The sequence below is a fragment of the Stegodyphus dumicola genome, chromosome X2 (assembly GCF_044657685.1).
Source record: "Stegodyphus dumicola isolate Sdum_Otavi_A_Nest chromosome X2, ASM4465768v1".
NCBI lineage: Eukaryota > Metazoa > Arthropoda > Arachnida > Araneae > Eresidae > Stegodyphus > Stegodyphus dumicola.
The window spans coordinates 49937717-49962850 of record NC_140781.1 but is presented as its reverse complement, the minus strand read 5'-3'; the positions used below and the strand labels follow the sequence as shown (position 1 = coordinate 49962850).

The following is a 25134-nucleotide window of genomic DNA, read 5'->3' as shown; positions in this document are numbered from 1 at the left end:
GTTAGTTCTTCAAAACGCTGCAGATGCATGTGGCTTACAGCCCATGAAAATTCATTGTTGGCAGCGTGCTCAGTCAAAAAGGTCACCACTTTTGGTGGTTGTGTGCTTATTGCATAATAAATTTTAAGGAAACAAGAGTAGACATTTCAACTGTAACAAAAGAATATATTAAGTACTACAGAGGCTGTTCACACATTTTTTAGACGATATATATTGTATTCACAAAACTAAATTACATAAAATTCTTGTGTTTTAAATGTTCTATTTGACATCCCTTATTATGAACTATCTTTCAACACTGCAATTTCTAGGATAATAGTGCCTTTTGAAGTGGCAGAAGAGATATTCTATCCCATTCCTCCCGAACAGCTTTGGAGAGTCCTGTTAGGGTTTTGGGACAATGTTTGGATAATGCAGTTTTTAAAAGTCCAAAAGCACAAAAATCCATAGGTGACACATCGGGAGATTTAGTAGGGGTATCGGTGAAGGGTATGGCCTTGATACCAGTTTTTTGTTCCATTTCTTTTAGGAAATTTACAGTGGATTTTGATGTGTGACTGCTAGCTTTGTCCTGTTGGAGTCTCACAGATTGATGGCAACTGTGGGTAAAGCGATGGTATTTCATTCAGAAAAATTGGCGATAAAATATATTCCTCATAGTATTTGGAGTTAATCTTGACATTTTTTTGCACTCTTTTTATTATTAACTTGCCATTATAAGAAAAACCAGCAACAATCATGAATCCCTTAGAAAAACTTTCTTTCGATTCTTTGAACCATGTACTTAAATTTTTTCCTCTCCTTTTATGATAATAAATGGCTCTTTTTTTGTTACAATCATTTAAATACACCCATGCTTCATCTATTGTGACAATTGTTTTCCATTTTTCTTTGGATAAGTGTTTCTCATATAGAATTCGGCAGCGTGTCCTGCGTTGAGCGATATGCTTTGGAAGAAGACAATGCACATTGCGTTTTTTCACTTTCTTAAGATTTAAATCAATGTTTATCGTTTTGTTTACAGTGGACACCAAGCATTTTAATGATTTTGCAACTGTCCTTTGACTAGGGGGATTTTCTTTTAACATTAAACAATGTACCTTTGCAATAGCCGAAAATGTCCGTTTTTTCCTTGGATACTTGTTTGGAATTTTTGTCCCACTTGAGGCTCCAATTTGACGTTTTTTTCCTTTCTTGTTGATGATATTACCTATCGATGTTTTAGATATTACAAAACCATGACTTTCACATTGTTTTTGGATAACGGAGTGTGCATATTTCTCTTCGTAAAGAGCATAAATGTAGCCTTCGAACCACTGCTTTGTTAAATTCGCCATTTTGAATAAATACAAAACTTTCAAGCCACAGACGATAATTTTGACTTTTAAAAACATAGTATAATTGCAATTACTTCTTTTGCAGCAAACGATTTTTTATTACCGCTTACCAAAATCGTCTAAAAAATGTACGAACAGCCTCTGTAAAATTACAATCAAAAATACATTATGATGATTGAAGTAGAGCTCGGAACACAGTTCATGCCATCGTTGTGTACAGTTTCCTTAGGAGAAGTCCCGATTGATCACTGACATCACTTCATTGCTCAGATTAAGAACTGGATTTGATAGGTGTCGCCATCTCTTGAATAGAAGTTAAAGTATCTGTGAGAACGCCACATATTCATACACTAGACATTTATATTTTCCCTCTGTAAGTAATATTTTTACATTGTAATTTCATGAAAAGTTCTGTTTTACTGCATATATAAAAACTGCATGTATTCATAAAGCAAATTAGATGAATGGCATTTTTAATACACATTTTAATGAAGTATAGTTATGCATAAATCTTTTCAATTTCATATTTTATTGTGTCTTTATATCCCTAAGTTGTGTATTAATTCATTCTATGAGGGAGAAATCTTTATCTTTATCAAGATGAAATCTTGGGGATCCTCCACAAATAGTCAAAAACTTGCTTGAAAAAATTCTTCGTCCTAGATTTCCAAAAGAAACAAAAAACAAAATTGAGACTAACTGCATTTATCAAATTATAGCTGAAAATCTCAGTGTTTAAGAATTACACATAGTGATTGTTTATCACTTTTTCTCTTGATATTTTATGAAATTTATTCTTGGTAATTTATACTATGGACCTTTTACTCTAGTCTTAGTAGCAAAAGAGGAATTTAAAGCACTATGATTTTGGTTGTGAAAGTGGTGAACACCAAAAGTGGTGAATGTTCTTATCATCATTTCGTTGCACATCTGATACCACTTTTCTCGTTACTATGGAAAACAGAATGTAGTAAACTGTACAGTTGCATTTTAAAAATTATAATTCAGTTTACTTCTATGTATCTGCGTAAGAAAGAGTTTTTATCACCAACTCGTGTAAAAACAAAGTATTAAAATTGACTTCATGTGTGTGCTGATTTCAGACTTAAGTTAACCAGCATACATACACACATAGAAGAGCTGTGCGAAAATCAGCATGCTCATCTATGTTATTAATGTGAATGCCAATATTTATTTAAATTTTAGTAAAGATTGTCCAAGCTTTAATATCCTTAAATTGTTAAAAGGGATATGAATTTTCTTCTATTTACTGGGGGAGAAGAAAATGATTGCCTATAAAATATTCGAATTTATAAAAGAGGTCTTCATTTGAGGAAGGCTTGAGAAATTCTGGCCTAACTCATTGTCCATTTAGCAATTTCTTCATTGAGAACAACATCTTGGGAAATTGAGTTTTATTATGTGTTCTGCCACATCGATTAAGGCACTATGCAGACACACATCCTGTCCTCCATATTAGGGAGGTTCAGGAGATAGAATCACTTCAAAGAGAGGGATAAACGAATTATCTTACTTCAGACTGGGGGCCTCAATCCCAGAATGCAGACTTTAAGGAGATCTCTCTCTTAAGTCCCAGTGCATGTTCTAGATTATATGTAATTTAATTATGTAGTGTTGGAGCAACTCCTATGACATCATTGTTGTCACTGCTGGTAATGTATGCATTTTTCATTTCCTTTTAATATTTTCTGATACTAATGGTTTAGGATAGTAATATTCCCATTATTCTGAAATTGACAGAACCCAGTTGATCCCAGCAATTGACAGAAGCAGTTAATCTATCCCCAGTAATTTGGGAGTTGATTGTACAGTGTGATTGATGTTATATGATGTATAAATGTTATATGCTAGAATTATGTATTAATTACTGATTACTTTTTGGTGAAATTAAATAAATTAGGGTTGTATTGTATACTAAAAATGGTATTATATGATATTATGTACTAAAAGTTAGGTTTGTAATGTAAAATTGCGGTATTCATTACTGTAAAATGCAAGGAAAATTACAGAATTTGAAAAACAAACTGACTGCTTTTCTTTTTTTTTTTTCTTCAGGCAATAAAAAATCAAGAATTGTGAATAAAAGCAAACAGTTTACTCTTCTGTATAATATGAAGAGTTGATAGAAAAGCCAAAAATCTTAATAAGAATAATACAATTTAGATCATTAGACTATGCACACACACATTCTCACACACTCCCCCTCGATATATATATGTGTATATATATATATATATATATTTATATATATGTGATAATTTTTTTAATGCGTAGATGAAGACACTGGAACTTTAACAGCTTACGATATTGTGTAGATGGCTGAAAAGATTGTAGTGGCTTGAAGATGGCTGAGTGGAAAAGCATGATGACACATTTAGCACTACGGATCTTCAAGAATCACAATATTTATTTTTTTATGTATATTAAAGCATCCTTTGCAAACAAGATGTTTTCTAATTATATTTGAAAACAATAAGTTCCATTTTGAAGTACGACATCATCTTAAGCAAGTAAGCGCCAGCAGCATGAATGAAAAGCATCTTGCCAGCAGGAAAGCTTACGCAAAAAAAGGGAAGAGTGTCGCAGTACTTCAAAGGAAGAAGGTGGAGTCAGAAAAGTTTCAGTTCAGAGTTTTGATTTACAATTAATTCGACTGTACAAGAGGTATCTGCATTGAAACGTTACGTAACATAGAAAAATCTGGAACCTGGTAGAAAAGATGAACCCAGGGAGAAATCACCAAATTTAGAATGTTAATTTCGAGTTCACCAATTACTTTTTTTAGAACAGCTATTATATTTTGTTATATCTTACATACATATATATATATTTTTTTTACTAGAAGGATCATGCTGGTGCTATTCTAGGCTCTGCAATTGCTTACTTAATCTTGAAGCAAACACCCCGAGCTCGTAATCAGCTGAAGAGAATTTCGAAAACTGCTTGGAATTTCAGTGTAAGTAATTTTAACATTACATGTGAAAATGTAATGAATGAAAGCTTTTCGGTTTATTTGAACAGATTTTTTTAAAATTGAAAGCCATTTTTTGTTTGCTGAAATAATTATTCACATTACTCAGCTGTTTAATTTCAATTTTCTGTGTCTAGGATGCAGAATACTTAGAAAAAGCATGGCTACTGCTTGCTGACATTTACATAAAAGTAAGGTTAATTTGTGTCTGTTATTTTAAATGATTTTCTTTTCTTTTTCATAAGAATTTTCTTTTTTGTGCAAGTGTTTCTGAGTATTGTTTACTCATTGCATAAGCTATTAAGGAGGAAATAATTATTAGGTCATGAAATTTATTAGGTCTAACTGAGTCAGATTTTGTTTAACATTTATTTTCAATTTTTCTGCCATATTGAAAGAACTAAATGGTACTTTCACTGGCCACTTGCTTAAGCAAAGACCACTTTCTTATTATGTATCGAAACTCATTATTTAGAATTTCTTTGTCTGTTCTTTTATGAACCCCTTTTTTCTGAACTTGCTACAATAACTCAAAGTTCTCGAATGAAAAGCTAATTTGCAGTAAGTTTTTCATTCAAAGAGTTCATGGAAGAAATGCTTTTATTATTATTTTTTCTCTGCAGTTATATTTTTTGAATTAAAAAAAAGCTTCATAATTCCTTGCATATCAATCTAGATTATGTGTATAAACATTTATGTCATGTTGTGTTCATCGTAAAAGTTGTAATATTTACTCTGTGTCTGCCTGAACAGTAGGAGAGTGGTTAAAATGATTTATTACTGGTAGTTCAACCTGAGTTTAGTCCTAGGTGAATGGGCTGGTTTCATTGTTGGTTTTTCCCAAGTGTAATGTGAATATTAGTTAGCTTTTTGGAAGAATCCTCCAGAAAGGAATCTGCTCTAGACAAATAGCCCTCATCTGCTTTGCCATATTCAAATATCCTAACGATAGTTTCTATTGTATGTTTGTAAGTTTATATATGTGGGAGGGGAATATTTAGCCTTCTTAAAGGCAAGCTCCCATGTTGTTTGCCATAATTATGTAATTCTGCTCTGTATTTTTGTATTTATTCTTTGTAAGGCTCTATATTCAGTCAACCCGATTTATCAGGTACAGATTAACTAGGTTGTGGATTTACTAGTCCTTGTCTGGAAAAAAAAAGGGGGGAAAGCTAAAGTATGTTTTTTGCAGAAAAATGGTAATCACAAACCATCAGAAATAAAGCAAAATTTCTGCAAAAAAGTACGAAAAGGAGAAGGAATGTGAAGAATCACAGCAATGATAGCAGATGGTGTCACTGTACTGAAGAATTCTTTGTATCCAGAATGGTATGCAGTTTAACTGCATACAGTCTGGAATATTATAAATATTTGTTAAAACTTTTGTTAAAATTAAGTTGCTGAATTGCAAAAAATAAATTAAGTGTGCAACTGTCTTCTGTTTCCCGTTGATTGTTATTGAAATACAAAAGTAGTATAAACATTATTTTTTCTTTTTGAATGCTGATTTAATTTGCTTATAATTTGCTTAATCAAATGAAATTATTTTCTGAACTAAATTAATTAAAAATTCAGGCAAATTGATAATAGTGTTTTTATTAATTATGGGTTATTCTTATAAATTTTAATTGCTGTCAGATCATGATTTTGATTATGATATGAGGTATTTCTCCCGCCTTCTTGGCATGCCTTCGTAGTGTAATGGTTAGCACGCTGGGTGCATATTCGAGTGGTCCGTGGTTTGATTCCTGGTGAGGGTGTTGCTCATTTTTCATCACTCCTGCTTTAAAAATAACCTAATGTCTCTACAGTGGCACCCATACTAAAAGGGTGATGGATGGTGATTCTCCATACCCAGGATTTGGCGATTGAGTCCCCTAAAAACCCCGCTCACCCTTTAAAAGGGGGAGTATATGAAGTATTTCTCCCACCTTCTTAGCATGCTTTCGTAGGTTAGCACACTGGGCACGTATTCCAGAGGTCCATGGTTCGATTCCCGGCGAGGGCATTGCTCATTTTTCATCACTCCTGCTTTAAAAATAATGTAATGTCTCTACAATGATTTTCACCTGGCCCTGCACCTCATCCCCAGTGTTTACTATGATTAATTGGTAGTTAAATGTATATTTAAGTAAAAGCCCAAAATAAATGAGGAGTTTTATTAGAATTTTTTAATATTATTTTAATTTCAAGTCAAACATAATATTATTTCAGAAAGTGTCAATTTGCATTTAATAATAAATGTATCATCTTTCAGTTGCATTCAGTTGATATTATTACAAAATATCAAGTATGTTTGAGTTTGGTTATCTATATTTAGCATTAATGAATGTTGCCACAATTTAAAGTAACATGAGTAGCCAAAAACCAGAACATCACCACATTTGAATAAGAATTTCAACTGAGATTTATTGTCTTTCTGATTTTTCCTTATACATGAATTCATACCATGATGAGATTTTTTTGGTCTGCATATAACGTGAATTATGTCTGCAGTAATAAATATAGAAAGCTTATTAGACTTTAGGACACAAGATGTAACAGGGACGTTTTTTGTGAATTGAATCATAGAATCCCAGAGTCACTTCGAAAGATAGACTCCAATATAAACGTTTTTGCTCTGAGAATCAATATTATAAGTACACCTATTATGAATCCTCAGTTGATACAATGTAATAAGATGGAGACAAAATTTTACTATTCCAAGATGTTGAATGAACTTAAAAAAAAAAAAAAAAAAAAAAAGATTACCATAGCAATACCAAATATAATTTTTATTCACCAACTCAGTGGTCAAAAACTCATCTTCTGTTATTTTACAAAGGTAAAATTCGTTGCCAAAAACAATAATACAATAATAGGCAAAGTAAACATTTATAATTACTAAAATATTTGTGAGTTACTTTCAAGCTAATTATTTACATTTTATTAGTTACATTCATTCCCCTTCCAGTTACGAACGTTACGTTAGAAAGATTGGGAGAAGTAATGGTGCTTATCATCAAAATAATAATAGAATTAATGTATAAATAAAATATCCTTTTTTAAATCGCAACGGTGTCTTAAAGAGTTCTACCAGTTTTGGATTGTCTTAAAGCTGATTTGATTTTAGGTTGAGCCACAGTTATTTTGTTTTGAATTTCAATCTGCGTAGGCGCATTGGTTACACAATTTGGAATCGTAGGTTCTCTTGTTCAGGGATTTGTTGTGGTAGAATATATGCTGACTTCAATGTGTCTATCAATACATTTACTTCTTTATTCTTTATCCTGAGAGTAAAATATTTTGGTGAATGATTGATAACTAAATACAGACTTTCATATGGGGTTCCGGTTGCTTCCGAACTCAATGCGAAGAAAATCATGAGAAGGTGACTCTAAATCTCTATGTACAAATAATTTAGGGATACTTTTCTGTTGTATTTCCTTTAGCCGAATTAATTCCATATGCTTTTGTAATTTATATATAAAAGCTTCAGGTGGTGTATGATTATTTTCTTTTGAAAAAATTCTCCAGGAAGTTTAATATTTTCTTCATATACCATTTACGCTATAGTATAGTTAGTATCATTTTGGACTGCCGTTCGTAGGTGTAATGAACTGTTGATAATGTTTCACTCCAAATTTTATTATTATGGGCTTTTACAGCAGCCTTTATTGATCTGTGGAGCATTCTACCTTGCCATTGCACTGCAAGTGATAGGCTGTAGTGTGTGAAAGCTTAATGCCACAGGTTCTTGACAGGATTTGAAATATTTCAGATGAAAATTGAGTTCTTCGATCAATTGTTAAATGCAAAGATATTCCAGATCCTGCTATTCAATTGCTATAGAAAGTTTTTGCTGAAGTTTCTGCCGAGATGTTTTTGAGCGGAATAGTGTCCATCCATTGGCCTCAACTTTATGTGTGTTTGAAAGGAATCAGTTGAAATACACTCTGGAGTAAGTTTTAGATTTTGTAAAGATTCTTTTTCATTTAGGGAATTATTAGCAACCGCATACATCAGTTGTTCAGAATTTTCACCCTAGGTTACACTTTGTTCCAGTACCACATGTACTTCGAAAATATTTCTTAAAGCATTATCTGAAATAGGTGTTAAGTTCTTTTGTAGAATTTCATTTGTAACTAAGTTGTCATTTGTAACTGTGTGTATTATTGGTGTTAAATTTTTATCACAGATATCAGTTTGTTCCATCTTTACTTGTACTTCCAAAGCATTTGCTAAAGCAGGTTCTATGCTTTTCTGTATGAGCCCATCTCCAATAAAGTTATCAGTTAAATTCGTCAGAGAATCGGTAGTCGGCCATCATGGCCAATTATTATGTTGTATCAACAGAAGATTCATAACAGATGTACTTATATTTGGTGACCTAGACCTGATATTATTTATTTGAAATTGGCTTCCACTTGGAAAAACCAAATGTCGGGTTTTTACTGCCATACTGGTGGAATTTTAATGCTTACTTTATTTGCTTCGGCATCTATTAACGTAGTTGCTTCTGTTACGTTTTCCATAGTCATATTAAATAAACAAGTCGAAAGCTCTCTCACCATACATAAGTACACCAGTTATAAATCCTCAGTTAATACAACATTATAAGATGCAGACAAAATTTTACTATTCCAAGGATGTTTGACTGAACTACAAAAAAGTAAAAAGATTACCGTACCAACACCAAATTAATTTTCATTCACCAACTCAGTAGTCAAAAACTCATCTACTGTTGCCAAAATACCATAATATGTTAAGTAAACATTTATGACATTTATAATTATTGTAACATTCATAATAATAATTTTTATAATTATTGTAACAATTATAATTATTGTGAATTAATTCCAAACTAATTATTTACATTTTATGCCACAAGCAAAATACTGCTCATTACAGCTAACTTAGCCAATCAAAAGCAAGGTAGAGGGTTACCATAAATCATCTTATGCCATTAGAACAATAAACTTCTGCTTGGTGTCTGACTTGAGCTATTTCTTGATGAAAGACAATAATCTGGCAATATGAATAAAATTCCTGGACAGGTTTTTTTCATCTGGATTGTATAGAAATTCATCATACTGTCTGACACTGGGAGAAAGGTACAAAAATTCTGAGCAATTGTTCACCGAGAATCAAGTGGGGGATGAACTGTCAGTCTTCAGCTATCTTAGCCACTTGAACTGTAATGCCTGCTTTGTGTGGAAATTTTTGGTTTTACCTGATGTGATACTGGAAGTATCTCTTGTTCTTACACATTGGGTGTAGTGACTATCATTGAAGAGTTTCAGTAGTAAAGTGTTTGCCACTCTTACTGTATTTATTCAGATCATACTTGAGCCTTGAGAATGCAGTAATTGTGGTAAGATAGGATAGACATGACTGCCAGTTATTGTAAGTATGAAGGAATAAGTAAAAGTGATTATGTATGTATCCACACCACCTAAGAGTCAGTTACTTAAGTTACCATTGATGTGAAGATGGAAATGAGTCTCAGTACCTAATCAACTGCTGCTACTTGCTGATTGCTCTCGGAGATGGAAGAATCTTTGGCAGTGAGCACTGAACTGCTTCTTTCAGTGTCTCAAATCCACCCTGGATTGTATTTTGGAGATGAAAATTCACATTGTGACTGTGAATAAGAAAATTTAAACTATTAAAGGGAATTTGATCAAACAAGTGAATTTTAATTTCTTACAATTGTAGGAATCATATGTTCTAGGAATTTTATGTATGAAATGGTGTATATTAATCTCATATAATGATATATTAAATTAGATTTATTGATGCTTCTTTGTAGGAACTGAATTTCTAGAATTTTTTAATCTAGAAAATAAATAATGTATTGGAATAATGCCTTAGGAAATATTAATGCTCATTCCTTTAATTAAGATTTTGTTGTATTGATACTCTTTTAATACCTTTTTAGGCTGGAAAATTTCCATCAGCATCAGAAATGCTTGATAAAGTTTTAATGTATAATAAGGTTAGTCTCAGGAATTTTATCCCTCTTTTTATATTTTAAAATTAGAATGTACATTTTGAATGCTTTCTTTACTTTTCTTTCAGTCATGTACTAAAGCATATGATTTATATGGTTACATTGCTGAAAAAGAGGGGAACTATAAAGATGCTGTTAAAAACTATGAAAAAGCTTGGTTATTGAGCAGTAAACTGAATCCTGTAATTGGTGAGTAATTGTTGTTTTGAAATTTATCATGTACTAAAACTAATGAATTTACATGGTAGGCTACATGAATGTTTTAAAAAATGTGCAGAAAAAGATGTAGATTCCATTTTATTCATATTTTTCTTTCATAGAATTAATGAATTTTAGGTATGTTTTAAAATACAACTGTTGTCAAAAATACATATGTAATCCCTCCTTAAAAAAAGAAATGAACGGCTAAAATTGCGCATTCAAAAGTGGTTAAAATTTATGTTATGTTTAATTATCTGATGATACGTAGATCCGAATTTTGATGGTTAGACAAAACTTGAAAATAGTAATTTGTGTTTGTAATTGACTAAAATCACATCTGTTTTGTGCAGTTGTCCGGCTAATTATTCATGCAATGTACAATATCCATACAAATGATATTATTAATAAGATATAAAGTTTAGAATGATGAGGAATAGTTCCATTAAAACTACCCGATGCCAATGTGTAACATGATAATCTTGGAAGTCATGGGAAGTTACTGAATTACTTAGGCCATTAGTATAAATATGAATAGTGTGTTGAAGCTTATTAGTGCACTGGTATTTGCTGGAACAATGCTTTGTGATAGAATTACTAAGAAACAGGATTTTGACTTTTCTTAGCAGTTCTGGCAGAAATTATACAAGTGACAGCTAGTTAAGTATAGGTTCTTCATGCTTGTGAATGGCTTGTTCACATAAAAAGAGCTTCTCAGATAAATTGAAAGAGAAGCACGGCAATGAAACTTAAAAAATGAGGTGAAAATAAAATAAAATAAAAACATAGTTTAGCAAAGATGTTGAATAAAACTGTCAGTTTCAAGGCAATCAGACTCAAGACTGACAGAGGTCCATCTTCTTCGGGATAAAAACATTTTGTGAAATGCATTAGCTCCCTTTCCAATTTTTTTTTCTCTGGAAGAATAGGAACTTGTGTCTGATCGCTTTAAAAATCAATAGAATTTTATTCAAAATCTGTGCCAAACTAGTTCCTTTTTTGGATTAGTTTTTAAAAACAATGTTTGCTGATAGCTTGTAGAGAGAAAGTCAACAGAGTTTTATTCAAACTAGAGTGTCAAACTAGTTCCTTTTTTGACTAGTTTTAAAAAATGATTCAAGTGCTTTGCAGAATTGTACTCGAGAATTCTATAGTAGAAATCTTGAGATTTACTATGAGACAGTATTGAGATGCATTTGTTGAGAATTGTTTACATTTTGGGAATCCTGATTTTCGAGAAAAATGCCTGCAAAGCATAGGGATTAGAAGAAATTATTTCCACTCTTCTGATGTGGATCTTAAATCTGAAGGTTTAATTTCTAGATTGGGAAACACGATTGATGACGAATTTGGCTCTTTTAATACTTTCAAAAACAGTAGGTTGAAAATATGTCCTCAAAATTGTATGTGAATAAAATATGAACATGGATACTTTATTCATAAGACTACATACATTTCAGGTAATAACAGACTTTTTTTTTAAAACTGAGTTATTTTCTTAAATACCTAATCTCAAACATTCATGACCATTAGTGGTGTATTTAAAAATTTCTCCAGTTATTAACTCAAATTATTAATCTCAGTAAGAACTACTCATCTGCTTTTTAAATCAACTACAAAGCTCTAATGTTGCTAAATACAAGATACAAAACTTGTGTTTTAAAATAGTTTACAAAGAGTATGGAGAAAGTATAATAGTTTTTAATATCCTCCCACCTAAGTTAGCATTTGTCTTGACTACTTAGAGATTTCAAATAATTAGTTACACTAATGCTAAGAAAAACTAATACATATTGCCCTAAATATAAAAACTATACACTGGTGTGCAAAAATTAAAGACGAGACGGTTTTTTCACTATAACTTTGTACAAAAGCTTTCCCAATCAACACATTTAATACCGTAAGATCACCAATACGTAAGGACATGAGTAATGTAAGCAACACTTACTAAAAGAGAAATCAGAGGGATAAAAAGAAGCTTTATTGAAAAAGTAGCATGGAGCGCAATGCGACTGAAGGCCAGAACATCCCTGTGATGGGTGTCCAGCAAGAAACATCCGGTCTTTAATAGGGGATATGACCTCCCCTGACTGCTAGGCAGGTTTCACAGCGTCTGCCCATGCTGAGAATGAGGGTGTCAATGAGTTGTTGAGGCATTGCTGCCCATTCGTCTTGCAGCGCCAATTGAAGCTCCAGAATCGTTACTGGTGGTAAGGTATGAGCTGCCAAGCGTCTGCCTAGAAAATCCCATACATGCTCAATGGGATTGAGATCCGGAGATCGTGCCGGCAAATCCATACGTTCAATATCCTCACTCTCTAAGAGCTGTTCGGCAGCTACTGTGCGATGACATGGTGCATTGTCGTCCATGAAAAGGAACTGCGGACCCATAGCGCCTCTAAAAAGACGCACATATGGAAGAAGAATCTCGTTACAGTAATGGGTCCCGTTGACTGAACCTGCCTCGAAGATGTGAAAGTCTGTACGACTACCAAGCATGATGCCTCCCCAAACAAGAACACCGCCACCTCCATACCTGTCCCTTTCAATGATGTTTGAGGGATGATTGCGGCTTCCCCGCTCTCTCCAGATGAGTATGCGATGAGAATCGCTACTCAGACTGATTCTGCTCTCATCTGTAAAGAGTACTCGTCCCCATTCATTGTCTCTCCAATTTCAGTGTTCCCGGCACCACAGAGAACGCCTTCTCCTATGGGCAGGCATTAGAGGTACACACCGTACAGGGCGCCGTGCAAACAGACCACCACCGTGCAGTCTTCTGGCCATGGTAAAACGCGATATCAATCGTCCAGTCGCCTGTGTCGTGTGTCTAGCGATTTCTCCCGCTGTCTGCCGCCTGTTTCTTCTGGCCTGTAAGGCAATATACCGGTCATCTGCGGGTGTGGTTCCTCGTGGACGACCACTACTAAACCCCTGGATAGCTGTTCCTGTAGTTTGAAATTGTCTCCAAAGTCGTGAAATGATGCTGTGAGCAATTCCGAACTCTGCAGCCACACTTGTCACACTGCGGCCTTCCTCCAACTTCCCAATGATTCGACCTCGGGTAAAAGCATCCAGATGTCGTCTAACAGATTGATTATTCACCATTTCTCGCTGAGGCAGCAACTCGGTCTGATTTTAACTGCTATACGGCGTGCAATCTCTTTGCCAGAAATACTGATCTTATACCGACAATATGCTTTATACTACTCAGACACTCCCCCATTACGTCTACCTGCATATCTGCGCATGTGCTACCGTACATCACCTTACTTAATCTCCTGATTGGTCTTTCTGTCCGCTCTGCCTCTTCGTTCAGCAGATATGCTAATTTTTCGACTTCGTCCTTAATTTTTGCACACCAGTGTACATAAAAATTAAACAATACATGCCACATAGAATATATAATTTCCTATAAAATACATCCTTGATAAAAAAATGAGCAACAAAGTAAAAGAAAAGGTAGAAATGTAAAAAGGGAAATTAAAATATACAATTTACATATGAGGTGAGCTTGCATCAGCAAGTGCAAATAGGCTGTGATGTCGTAAATGTCCCACCAGTAAGGAAGCACTGGTGATGCATCAATTTCTTTATTCACAGCTCATGAAGCCACACATACAATATTCAATTAATGCATTTAGAAAAACTGAATAGATATCCGAGCTGATGACATGATCAGAGACGTTAAACAAGATAGCACTCGTCATTCACTGGATGAATAAAAAGTCTTCACACCTTCGCTCGCTGGCGGAGCTTCTCAACTCTCCCTCCGACAGGCATCCTAACCACATCGGTTATACTTGCGCATGCACATTACTCTGTAACGTCGCTGCCATCCCGAATTCTTTATAGACTGACTCCTTCCGCCTCCAGATTTTGCTTTCCTTTAGCACAGGGGAAACCAAAGTCTATTTCTTTTTCAATTCTTACAGGATAAAACAAAATAATCAGGAGTTCGCTACAAACAAACACCTTTTGCCTCCAGATTTTGCTTTCTCTGGACACAGGAAAAACAAAAATCTTTTTAAGTTCAGTTTCTATTTTCAATATAGATTGTTCAACATTTTACAAGTTAATTTTAAACAACACTGTTGCAAATGTTCTACACTCATGACCAGGCCATAGAAAGAAATACATATAACGAACAGTAACTTCTAAAATATATGGAATACCAAAACAATTTTTTTTTTGAATAAAGCTTGTAGGGTTTATATTTATTTTAACTAACATTTATTTTAAGCTATCTTTCCTGTCAAGCCTTTACTTTCCCCTGAAATTGCCAATGCCAGAGTATGTAAATTTTAGTAGAACACGCAAAGTATTCAGATTTTCAGCGGAAGTAATTTTGAGTTAAATAGAAGGGAAACGAGTTTGTAGGTGTACTTTCTTGATTCACAAGGGTGAAGGTTGCTAGGTAGAAATTTAAGAACCGTGCCTTTCGGCCTGTGTGCTTGCTTCGGCAGATAGTTGAATCTTTCAACTTTTTATTCAGAAAGTTTGCTGAAATCTCAGCTGTATCTTAGAACGCGATTAGGTTAGTTACGTTTAGAGAGCCTCGTAGGTAGTTACCTGTTATTATTCATTTTTAGTTGTACTTTCTTATTTTTATTTTACCGCCGGGTCGGCGTAGTTTGTGAGCATCAAGTGCATGCATCTGTAACTTCTAAAGTGGAATAAAAAGGGAGTTAAACTCTTCTTAAGAGTTTGTGTACTTTCCAGTTCATAGCAGTCACTACTATTGTTGCGTGCAGGTTGGGGCCGCGCAACACCACAAGCTAACAATTAACTATATAGTATGAATTTAAAAAGAAAGAAAAATACAATATATATAAACAAATGACAAGACAATTTAAAAGAAATGATAACTGTTCTATTTAACTGGTATGTACAAAGTTTCTACTTAAGCAATCTACATTTAAGTTGTCTCTTCTTTTTTTATGCTGTATCGTAAAATTATAAGATTGTGATGCTAAGGCCCAGCGTAATACTCGACCATTACTACCTGCATTAATTTTTATTCATACCAGGGGATTATGGTCTGTCTGAATGAAAAATTTAGTCTGCCCATCTATATACACTTTCAGTTTTTTTATTCCATACAGAATTGCAGCACACTCTTTTTCAGTGATGGAACATTTCTGCTCACTATATGTAAATTTTTTACTGAGATACAATATGGAATGCTCTTTCCCTTTATCATCCTTCTGGGCTAAAACAACATCATATTCCTGATCTGATGTGTCTGTCTGTAGTATAAATGGTTTAAAAAAAATTGGATGCATGTAACACAGGCTTATTAGGTAGCTTTTCTTTTAACAATTTGAATGATTCATTACATTCATCATTCCACACAATTTTACTCCTTTTTTTTTATTCCCTTTTAACAAATCTGTCAATGGTGTGACTATAGCAGGAGACATAAGTATATATTGTCTGTAGTACCCAGCTAACCCTAAGAAAGCTCTAATCTCGGTTTTAGTTGTGGGAACAGAAAAGTTTTGAATCGAATCTTCTTTCTGCTGGAGAACATTTTCCTCGACCTGTTATGTGACCAAGATATTGCCCTTCTGCTTGTGCAAACTTGCACTTAGAGGGTTTAATAGTTAAATTGGCTTTTTTTATTCTTTCTAAAATTTCATGTAAATATACCTCCCACATTTCAGAAAAAATAGCAATATCATGTAAATAAGGGGTAACATATTTCTCACATCCACACAATATTTCGCTCATCATTTTACTGAAATAATAAGGAGCATTTTTAAGCCCAAATGGCATGTGCAATGGCATACATCAAAATTTGTAGCAAATGCAGCAATTTTTCTGCGCCCTATGGGTCAGCGGGATTTGCCAGTAACTCTTAGCCAAGTCTATCAAAGTGATAAATTTGGCTGCTGCAACAGTTTCAACATGTTGCTCTATATTGAGAATTGGATAGAACTCAGTACACGTTATTTTGTTTAGCTTTCTGTAATCAATACATGGCCTCTAGGATCCATACCCGGTGCTTCAACAAGGATCATGGGGTGAAGTATACTCAGAGGGTCCTGGTTTAATAATTTTGTATTTTAATATTTTTTCAATCTTGACTTTAAAAATTGTATTCTGTCAATTTGTCATTCTATAAGGCTCATGCTGTATGCCTTTGTCAGTGATTAGTTCGATATCCTGTTCAACTAAATTTGTTTTCTCTGAAATATTCGAAAATATAGCAGAAAACTTTACCAACAACTTTCCTAACTGCAGGATTTGTTCATCATTAAGTCTTTCTTTAATATTATCTTTTGCTATTATTTCCCTGAAATCAAACACATTGGGGGTCAGTTAACATATCAGGAAAATCCTCCTCTAATTCTGAGGGTTCATCTATCTCCTCATTGCCAAGGAACACCATATTTAAGAGTTCAGGTCTCTTATAATAAGGTTTTAACATATTGATGTGATACACTTTATTCCCTTCCTGATTCTCCTTAAAACTAACCCATAGTTTGTTTCTGATAATCTTTTCTCTATTTTTCCTGGCCCTTTCCATTGAGGAGCGAGTTTATGGGGTTAGTTCACTGCTAATACTAATATGGCATCTCCTTGCTGAAATTCCATTTTTACGGCATTTTTTGTCATACCGTTTCTTCCTTTTGTCTCTCACCTCTTCCATTTTCTCTGTAGCTAATTCTCGTCTAACTTTATCCTATTGATTGATTCAAAAACATATTCTATTACAGTATCTTGTTTTCCTGTGGATCTAACCATTTCTCATACAATAATGCGACAGTTGTCCTGAGGCAGTTGTTCTGTTGTTCCCTTACACTAATTCAGCTGGACTAAATCCTGTGCTATCATGAGTTACTGTCCGCAGAGTAAAGAGAGCGGCAGGTACTTGTATTTCCCAATTTGGAGCAGCTTCAATACATAATACCTTTAAGACCCTTTTTATTGACCTATGGAACTGTTCCACAGGATTGCTCTGGGGGTGGTATACTGAAATTCTGGAAATTTTTATACCAAACCTCTTAAAAAATTCAACGATTAAGCGACTTATAAAAGATTTTGCTTGATCAGTTTGAACCTCCCTTGGAAAGCCCATCTGACTAAATGCCTGCAAGAGTGCATTTACAACAGATTTCGACATTATATTCGATGCCGGGATGGCGTCAGGATATTTAGAGGCTAAGCACATAACTGTAATAAGATATTGTTACGAAATGTCAGGCGTGGTAAGATAGCTTCCCCTCAAAGCAGTTTTAGGGTTGCCATAAAATGTAAAGGGAAGGCAGGGTTGCAACATTTGGCGAGAAATGACCCATTTGGCGATATTTAGCAACAAAATTGGCGCTATGCCATGGACGGATGGAGAAACTTCTGGAACGAATTCTTACCGGTTTAGCCCAGAATGTTCTCAAACACAAGCCAAAAGCTATATAAACCCTGCTGGTCTGCAGTCAGTTAGAGTGTGCCTTGTCGAGAGTGTGAGATAGTCAGTATTGAGTTGGTGTCTCGTCTAGCGAGTTAATCCCTGCAGAGTATATCGAGTTGACAGCCGGGCAGCGAGGGCCCAGTGGGCCGTCGAGTGCACCAAAAGAGTCAAGTAGTGTATTGCAGTTAGTGCATTGTTGAGAGAGCATGTTGAGCTGTGGGAGCGACTGAACCGAAGAGTCGGGAGCCATGCTCTGTGTGTCGTCGAGTCATCGCGAGTTGTAGCTTAGAGAGTCTTGAGAGTACGTGGAGTTCCGAGAACGACCGAGCAGAGTGGGGAGCTGTACTCTGGTGCTTTGCAGTGAAGCTGTCTCTACCGTGATAGCCTGATAACCTGAAGGCTGTGTCGCTGATTGTGTCAGCGTGTTTATAGTAGTTCATCGACGACTGTAAAACATATTTTGGAGCTGTCCTGACAATACTGGCCAATAAAATGTGTTTCGATACTTCATCAAGTGTCGTAGTTATTCACTCAAAATCTACGAACCCTGTACGAACGTGAAAGAAAAAGTAACATAACAACTGGTGTCAGAAGAATAAAAAAATGCAACAACTGGTGTCAGGAGTGAGGTTTGTGAGTGAATGCCAGTGACCTGCCTACAGAGGAAAGCCATGGCGGAAGAAATGAAGACTTTGATGGACATTTCAGCCGAGATAAAAGCCAGATATGTTACGATGAGGGCTGAGATGAAAGCTGGATATGAAGAGATGAAAGCTAAAATGAAAGCCAGACTGGCTGAGATAAAAGCTGGATATGATGAGATAAAAGCTGGATATGAAGAGATGACAGCTGAGATCAAAGCTGGACTGAAAGAGATGAAAGCTGGACTGGAAGAGAAGAAAGCCTGACGAGAAGAAGTAAATGGTGACCAAGAAAAGGTGCGAAAGCAACTCCAACAAGTGAAAGTGGAGCTTACAGAAGAAACTGGAGACATAAAAGACGATGTGGAAATGAGACAAGTGGCATAAATTTCAAGAATTGAAATTTTATAATTAACAGCATATATTTAATCTTTTAATTAATACTATGATTTCAATTGATTTTTTTACAATATTTCATTTTTATATTACAAATGCATAACTGTATAAAAAATTACGCATAATGTTACATAAATTTAGAAGCTGAAAAACATTAAGCTATTGGAGAAAAGGCAAATATTTCCACTCAAAAGTGATTTAGCACATATAAATAAAGAATATTTACGTTTCAGCTTTTCTATCCCGTATAGTACATCAGATACTGACAATTTGGTTTGATTAGTTTCAAAACATTGCAAATTTCTACACAAACCCATTTTGTAAATTTCTGTATGATTTTGCAAAGCATTATTTCTGTAGAATTCTGTTCTGTGAAAGCTTTATAAAATTTCTGTAGAATTTTGTAGAGAAGTATTATGGCAAAAATTTCCATACAAAAGTTATTTAACACTTATGAATAAAAGTATATATTTTTGAACTTCCCTCCCCCCATGAATTTTTTCCATCAGATACTGACAATTTGCTTTGATCAGTTGCAGAATTCTATAGAAAGCCATTCTATAGAAGTATTGCAGATTTCTATAGAAAACAATTTTATAAAAAGGCATTTACATATAAGCTGTATAGGGATTTCTATAGAGCTCTATCAATCTCTATTATAAATTTTCATAAATGTCTTCTCCTCTTGAACTCTGACAGCTGAACATATTATCTTCAGTCGCTGTGTAATGAATCCCTTGTGAAAAAGCGGCTTTGCAACAGATTAATTGTGGGAAAATACATTTGGTTTTTAACATTATAAGAGCTTTTTTTGTTTACTCCAAACTCATCTCAGAGATGAAATGCAAGACATTAAAAAATGTTGATGAGAAAAATTTGTGAAACACTTTGAAGAAAAATCTCTAAGGGATCTATCATTTTCCTTTTGCAATAAAATTTTATCTGTGCTAAATAGACACTGTAGCCAATGACAATGCTTAAAATAACATTAACTTCTATATTGTAAATGTGCATTGCTGTCTGCCGAGATGCCATCTTTAGAGCTATGAGTAATACGTAACTGAAATAATTAGTAACACTTATCTGAAATATTTAATAGAATCAGTAATAATGGTAATCAATCAGTAGCAATTCTTATCACAGAAGTAATTCCGTAATAAAGAGTGGATATCAGTAATAATTATGGGAAACCTGTCATAGTTAGCATCTCTGTGATTGCTGTTGAAGCTAATCATTTAAAAAATAATTTTACCTGACCTTCTTAGCAGTTTGCATTAAGTATTACTTTATTCCATGATTGTAGTATGTAAAATAGGTTTCTAGCACCCTGTGGCTGGCCAAAAGCAAAATTTCTAACTCTACTTCTTGTGTATGATATGGTTTGTATCCAGAATAAACACTAATAGTTATGATGAAATTTTTGTAGTAATATATAGGTCAAAAACCTGTCTGTATATATTTCTGTCTTTAATTTTTCAAATCATACTCTTCTTTTTAGGGCCCACCAGCGGCCGAGTGGTAAAGACGCTGAACACTGGTAGTTCGGTCCGAGGCTCGAATCCAGCGAACGGGCTGGCTGCATGGGCGATTTCGTGGTTTTCCCCATGTGTAATGTATATACGAGCCAGTTTCCCTTAGAAAGTCCTTCACAAAGGCATCCCTCCCTTTAGGCAGATAGCCCTCATGTGCTTTGCCATAACTGAATAATCCCTAATCCCTATGTTCTTTTTTAATATTTTAATATTTTTATAGCGTTATACATTCCTGCTTCCCTCCAAAAATATGGCAGAAGTAACTAGAACTTTAAAAATTGAAATTCTTTTTGAAATCAATTTTAATTTTTTTCAAAAGGAAAGATTTAGTTTCATGTGTTGGCAACAATAGATACTGCTTTTATTTTAAGAAAAGAAATAGAATTTTTGTGTTTCATTGACCTTTTTGAAATCATTTGGATTTTTCAGAAGTTTTTAAAAATTTTTTAATGGAAATACTTCTTTGAGGTTTTAGACCCAACTAGAGATTTTTGAGTAGAAGCACTTCTTTGAGGTGTTAGATTGAAATCCACAGTTTTTAGGTTATTGTTTTTTAATATCTTCTCTTTTGGATAAAGAGACATAGTTTAAGAAAGAAATTTAAGAAGCAGTAAATCGCATAATTTAAATTTCCATGCCTGTAACTGAAGTTAAATACTTATTCATATGCTTAGCTGAAAAATGATTTAACATTTTTAGCACTTTGTGATGTTCTAGATACTATAACTCAGAAAGTGTTAGATGATTATGAAGAGAAATTCATAGTCAAATTTGGAGTTTTGCATTTTAGATTATCTGTAGATTCATTTGAAAAAGTTAGTTAATTTTTTTGTGTTGTGTGTTTAATGAAGCTTAATATTTTAATGAAAACAGTTGCCTGTTTGTTTGTTTGTTTGCCTGTTTGCATGCTGGCCTGTCAATTTATATTTTAATCCAAACTTAAAATTTCAGAGAGAATATTCTTATAGTGTTTCTGAATTAGAAGGCTGTGTGAAATATAAATGGAATATCTCTAAAGAATGGTCAAATCTTTTAGTACAATAATTAACTCTTTGATCTGTACTAATAATTAACTGTATTATTTGATTAACTGTATTATTTGTGATGTATAGCATTATAATAATTTTACAGTATATATTAAAATAATGAAACTACTTATTATAATGTTATGACTTTTAGTCAATATTATTGCCATAGCTGTATATTTTAATGGTTATCGTACATTTCTGTAATTTTTCAGAGTAATGGCATTGCTTGATTTTTTACGAGACAAATAAAAATTACATTAGTAAGAAAACAGAATGTCTGGGGACAATTCATTTTACATAAAATATTTATAATTTGGTTTTTGTAATTTATATCTTTCTGATAAGTATCAGTTGCAGTGTGTACATTAAAAACCTGTATGCTTTAATAGTTCTTAATGTTATTATTTAAAAACTTTGCAAAGTTTTGTTTTCATTAATTTTGAACATGTAAATATTATTCAATATTAATAGTTCTTTTTTTGCTTATAGGTTATAGATTGGCATTTAATAATATGAAAGCAAAGCGTTATGCCGATGCAATTGATGTTTGCCAAATGGTGTGTATTGCTGTCTAGTAACGAATATTTCTTTTACCATTCTTCAGATAAATCTGTATTTTATAATTGCATTTTTATTTTCTTAGGTTTTGAGTAGATATCCAAATTATCCAAAGATCAGGAAGGAAATTCTGGATAGGAGTCGAACGTGTTTAAGAACATAAGGATAAAATATGTTCATTTGTAAAGTTGGAATAAAACTCATTGTTCATTTTTTATTGACATTTAATTCACCTTTATTGTACAGATGTTAAAATGAAATTTCCTTCATATCTGTAAAAAAATATTGTATTTTGAAAAAAAAATTTTGAATTTTGAAAAATAAAATTTTGAATTTTGAATTAGGAGGCACTAATTCCTTCTATTGTCTGTTTTAAGATTGGTGATCAGTGTTATAGTCAGAAAAGATTTTGAAATACTGTTGTTCCAGAACATTATTCTTGCATATAAAAAGAGTGTCGAATTTTAAATATTTTAGTGTGTCAGCTTAAATTAATTTATTGGCATACATACTTGAATTTATTATTGCTATTTGCAAGTTCTAAAATCGTGATAAAGAAATTAATTTTCATTATTTGAAATTGTTTCCATTGAAGCACTTTAACTGAGAACAGATTTTGTTGCAGACTGAAGATGAAAATGATAGTAATTTAACATCTAAGTGCATACATTTTTTTCTATGCATTTTTGCAGTTGTATGTATTTAGCAAACCAGATGGTGATTTTCTTATCTGTTTTATTCACAATCAGGCCTTTTTAAGATGAAACAAATGCACTAACCTTCCTAAGAGAATCACCCATTGTTCCAAACTATTCTTGTCTTCTCTTAAGGTGAACATCTTAAATGTGACTGTCAGTGATGTTTGATATAATTTTTTAATTGTGATCTCAGAAATAATATCCTTTAGAGGTGGTTGTTATCAGAAGTTTCATTGCATGTATTTCAGTGTATTTTTATTTTAATGCCCATTGTAAATGAAAATTATGCATAAAATAATAGGCTACTCCTTTTAGCCTTGTAGTGGGTAGATACAAATTTACCTTTCTTTGTTTTCATATGTATGTATATGTATGATAAAAAATATGACAGCAAATTATTAAAAAATTTAATTGGAACAAATTTCTAACTTAATTAGCAGTAACCCTCTAAATTTCTAATCTCAGTTTATATACATCCCCTGTTCAAGTATTTGACTGCACCATTTTGTGTCATAATTTCTGTGTAATGTAAAAGCTCTTGTCCAATCGCTGTGCAGAGTTCAAACAAAACGTTTCAAGATCATAAATAACTTGTACATCTTTTTTTTTTACATCTTCATCTAATCATCACACCTTTTCCAAATCCTGTTAACTAAAAGATGTGATTATTTAGAGTGCGCATTGAGAGAACAATTCAGTTAATTCAGCAGTCATATGTGGAATGGTGATGGTGTTACAATGTATCATGATGCAACTGCAATCAACTGTAATCATCATGAAGATTAAATATCCATTTTTATGTTCAGGACATAAACAGCTGTTTGCAGATATAAACAATTCTGCAGACATCATGTAGCACACTAGTTGCAATCTGCATCCCACAATTTGATATATTGCATATCACATTATAAACAATAAAAGATATCATGGAACAATGAATAGTGGTTAGTTAGGTGAAAGCAGGTGAGAAAGTGATGCATATTAAGCAGCTGGAGTTATTTTTAATCTCAGAACGTTTTATGTGACTTCTGCACAGTGATTATGCAAGAACTTTTGTATTGCAGAAAAATGATGACAAAATAATGCAGTACAGATCCTTGAAAGTAGAAATTTATAAGGCTATTGTGAATTAAGTTATAATTTTTTCCACTTTGTTAATATTTTCCTTCATATTTTTTTTGTCTTACACATACATGTTATTGTGAAAGACATATGAGAATGTCGACTTTCATTGGAGAATGTCAACATTCACCAAATACGTTGGTGAAAGATCAAATATTGCATTACATTCTTGTACATTCGGACCCTCTTCGGTGTATGTCGACAATCACAGATATGCTCTGATGTAGGTCAAAAAGAGAGCAGTATATGTACACGCTGTCATTGCAAAAGAAAGTGTTCCACAAATAAATGCAGTTGTAAAAGCAAAGGCCTCTTGTACAATTCAAAGTGTCATAATTGTTTAAGTTGTTGCAATAAATAAGGCTTAAATCACGTAATTTAGTAAGTTTTTAACTTCTATTATTTCCCTTTCTCATTTTGAATGTACTGTGTGTTTTAAGTTCTTATTTTAAGTCTCAAGTGCATTCTTTTATGACAGAATTACGGAGAAGAAAATATAATATTCTTATATGTTCAACATTCACCATTAGTACATGGTGAATGTCGACATTTACCGGTGAAATAAGAAAATTTGGAAAATATTTCGGACATACACCGAGCGACTATGTGAATATTGACATTCATAGGTGAAAGTCGACATTCTCCAGATTTCAGTGTTTCACAGTAACATATACATATATGAAATATCCCAAAGTAATAATCCAAATAGTAATACCTCAAAGTTGCATGAGAGGTTCAACCAACAAAAAGTATGTTAGTCAGATTTGCTTAAGTTGCAAGCTAACTTTGCATATGAACATGTGAATCTTAGTTAATTTTACAGCAAAATATGTGAAAACATGCGAATTTTAGTTAAATATGATGAAGGACTAAAAAAATAGGTTACAGCCGAAAACATCGCGGACGAAAACGTCGCGGAGAAAACAACGCAAGGCAAAAACGTCGTGCTACAAAACATCGTGGGAGAAAACATCGCAACGAGAAAACATCGTGGTACAAAACATCGTCGTCGAAAATAAAGCGGTTCAAAAACTTCGCAGTTTAAAAACATCGTCGTTAAAATATTGTGGTAAAAAATAAAGTATCACCAAATCATCGCATGACGATAACATCGCAGACATGCTTCTTTCAGGCTTTAATAACTGTAAATGGATATTCCCATATTGATTTGTGATTGCAAGATGGAAAGAAGGATAATTTTTACTTTCATACTTTTTATTAACTAA

The 25134-nt window shown here is 33.4% G+C and overlaps 1 protein-coding gene across 4 annotated transcripts in view; it reads left to right on the top strand.

The window, feature by feature from the left end:
• The window catches only part of LOC118181851 (tetratricopeptide repeat protein 21B-like), a 226943-nt gene extending 204515 nt beyond the window's left edge, over window positions 1-22428 (top strand). The window contains exons 32-38 of one of the 4 annotated variants that reach the window (XR_015039192.1): window positions 4201-4314; window positions 4467-4520; window positions 10250-10306; window positions 10390-10510; window positions 20469-20583; window positions 22020-22087; window positions 22174-22300. Coding sequence is in view for 3 of the 4 variants with exons in the window: in XM_085809769.1 (XP_085665895.1) it covers window positions 4201-4314; window positions 4467-4520; window positions 10250-10306; window positions 10390-10510; window positions 22020-22087; window positions 22174-22251 (492 nt within the window). In the remaining variant the exon portion in view is untranslated. Of the gene's footprint in view, window positions 1-4200; window positions 4315-4466; window positions 4521-10249; window positions 10307-10389; window positions 10511-20468; window positions 20584-22019; window positions 22088-22173 lie in introns of all 4 variants that reach the window. The other 3 variants (XM_085809771.1, XM_085809770.1, XM_085809769.1) reach the window with 3 other exon arrangements.
• Window positions 22429-25134: the final 2706 nt, after the last annotated feature.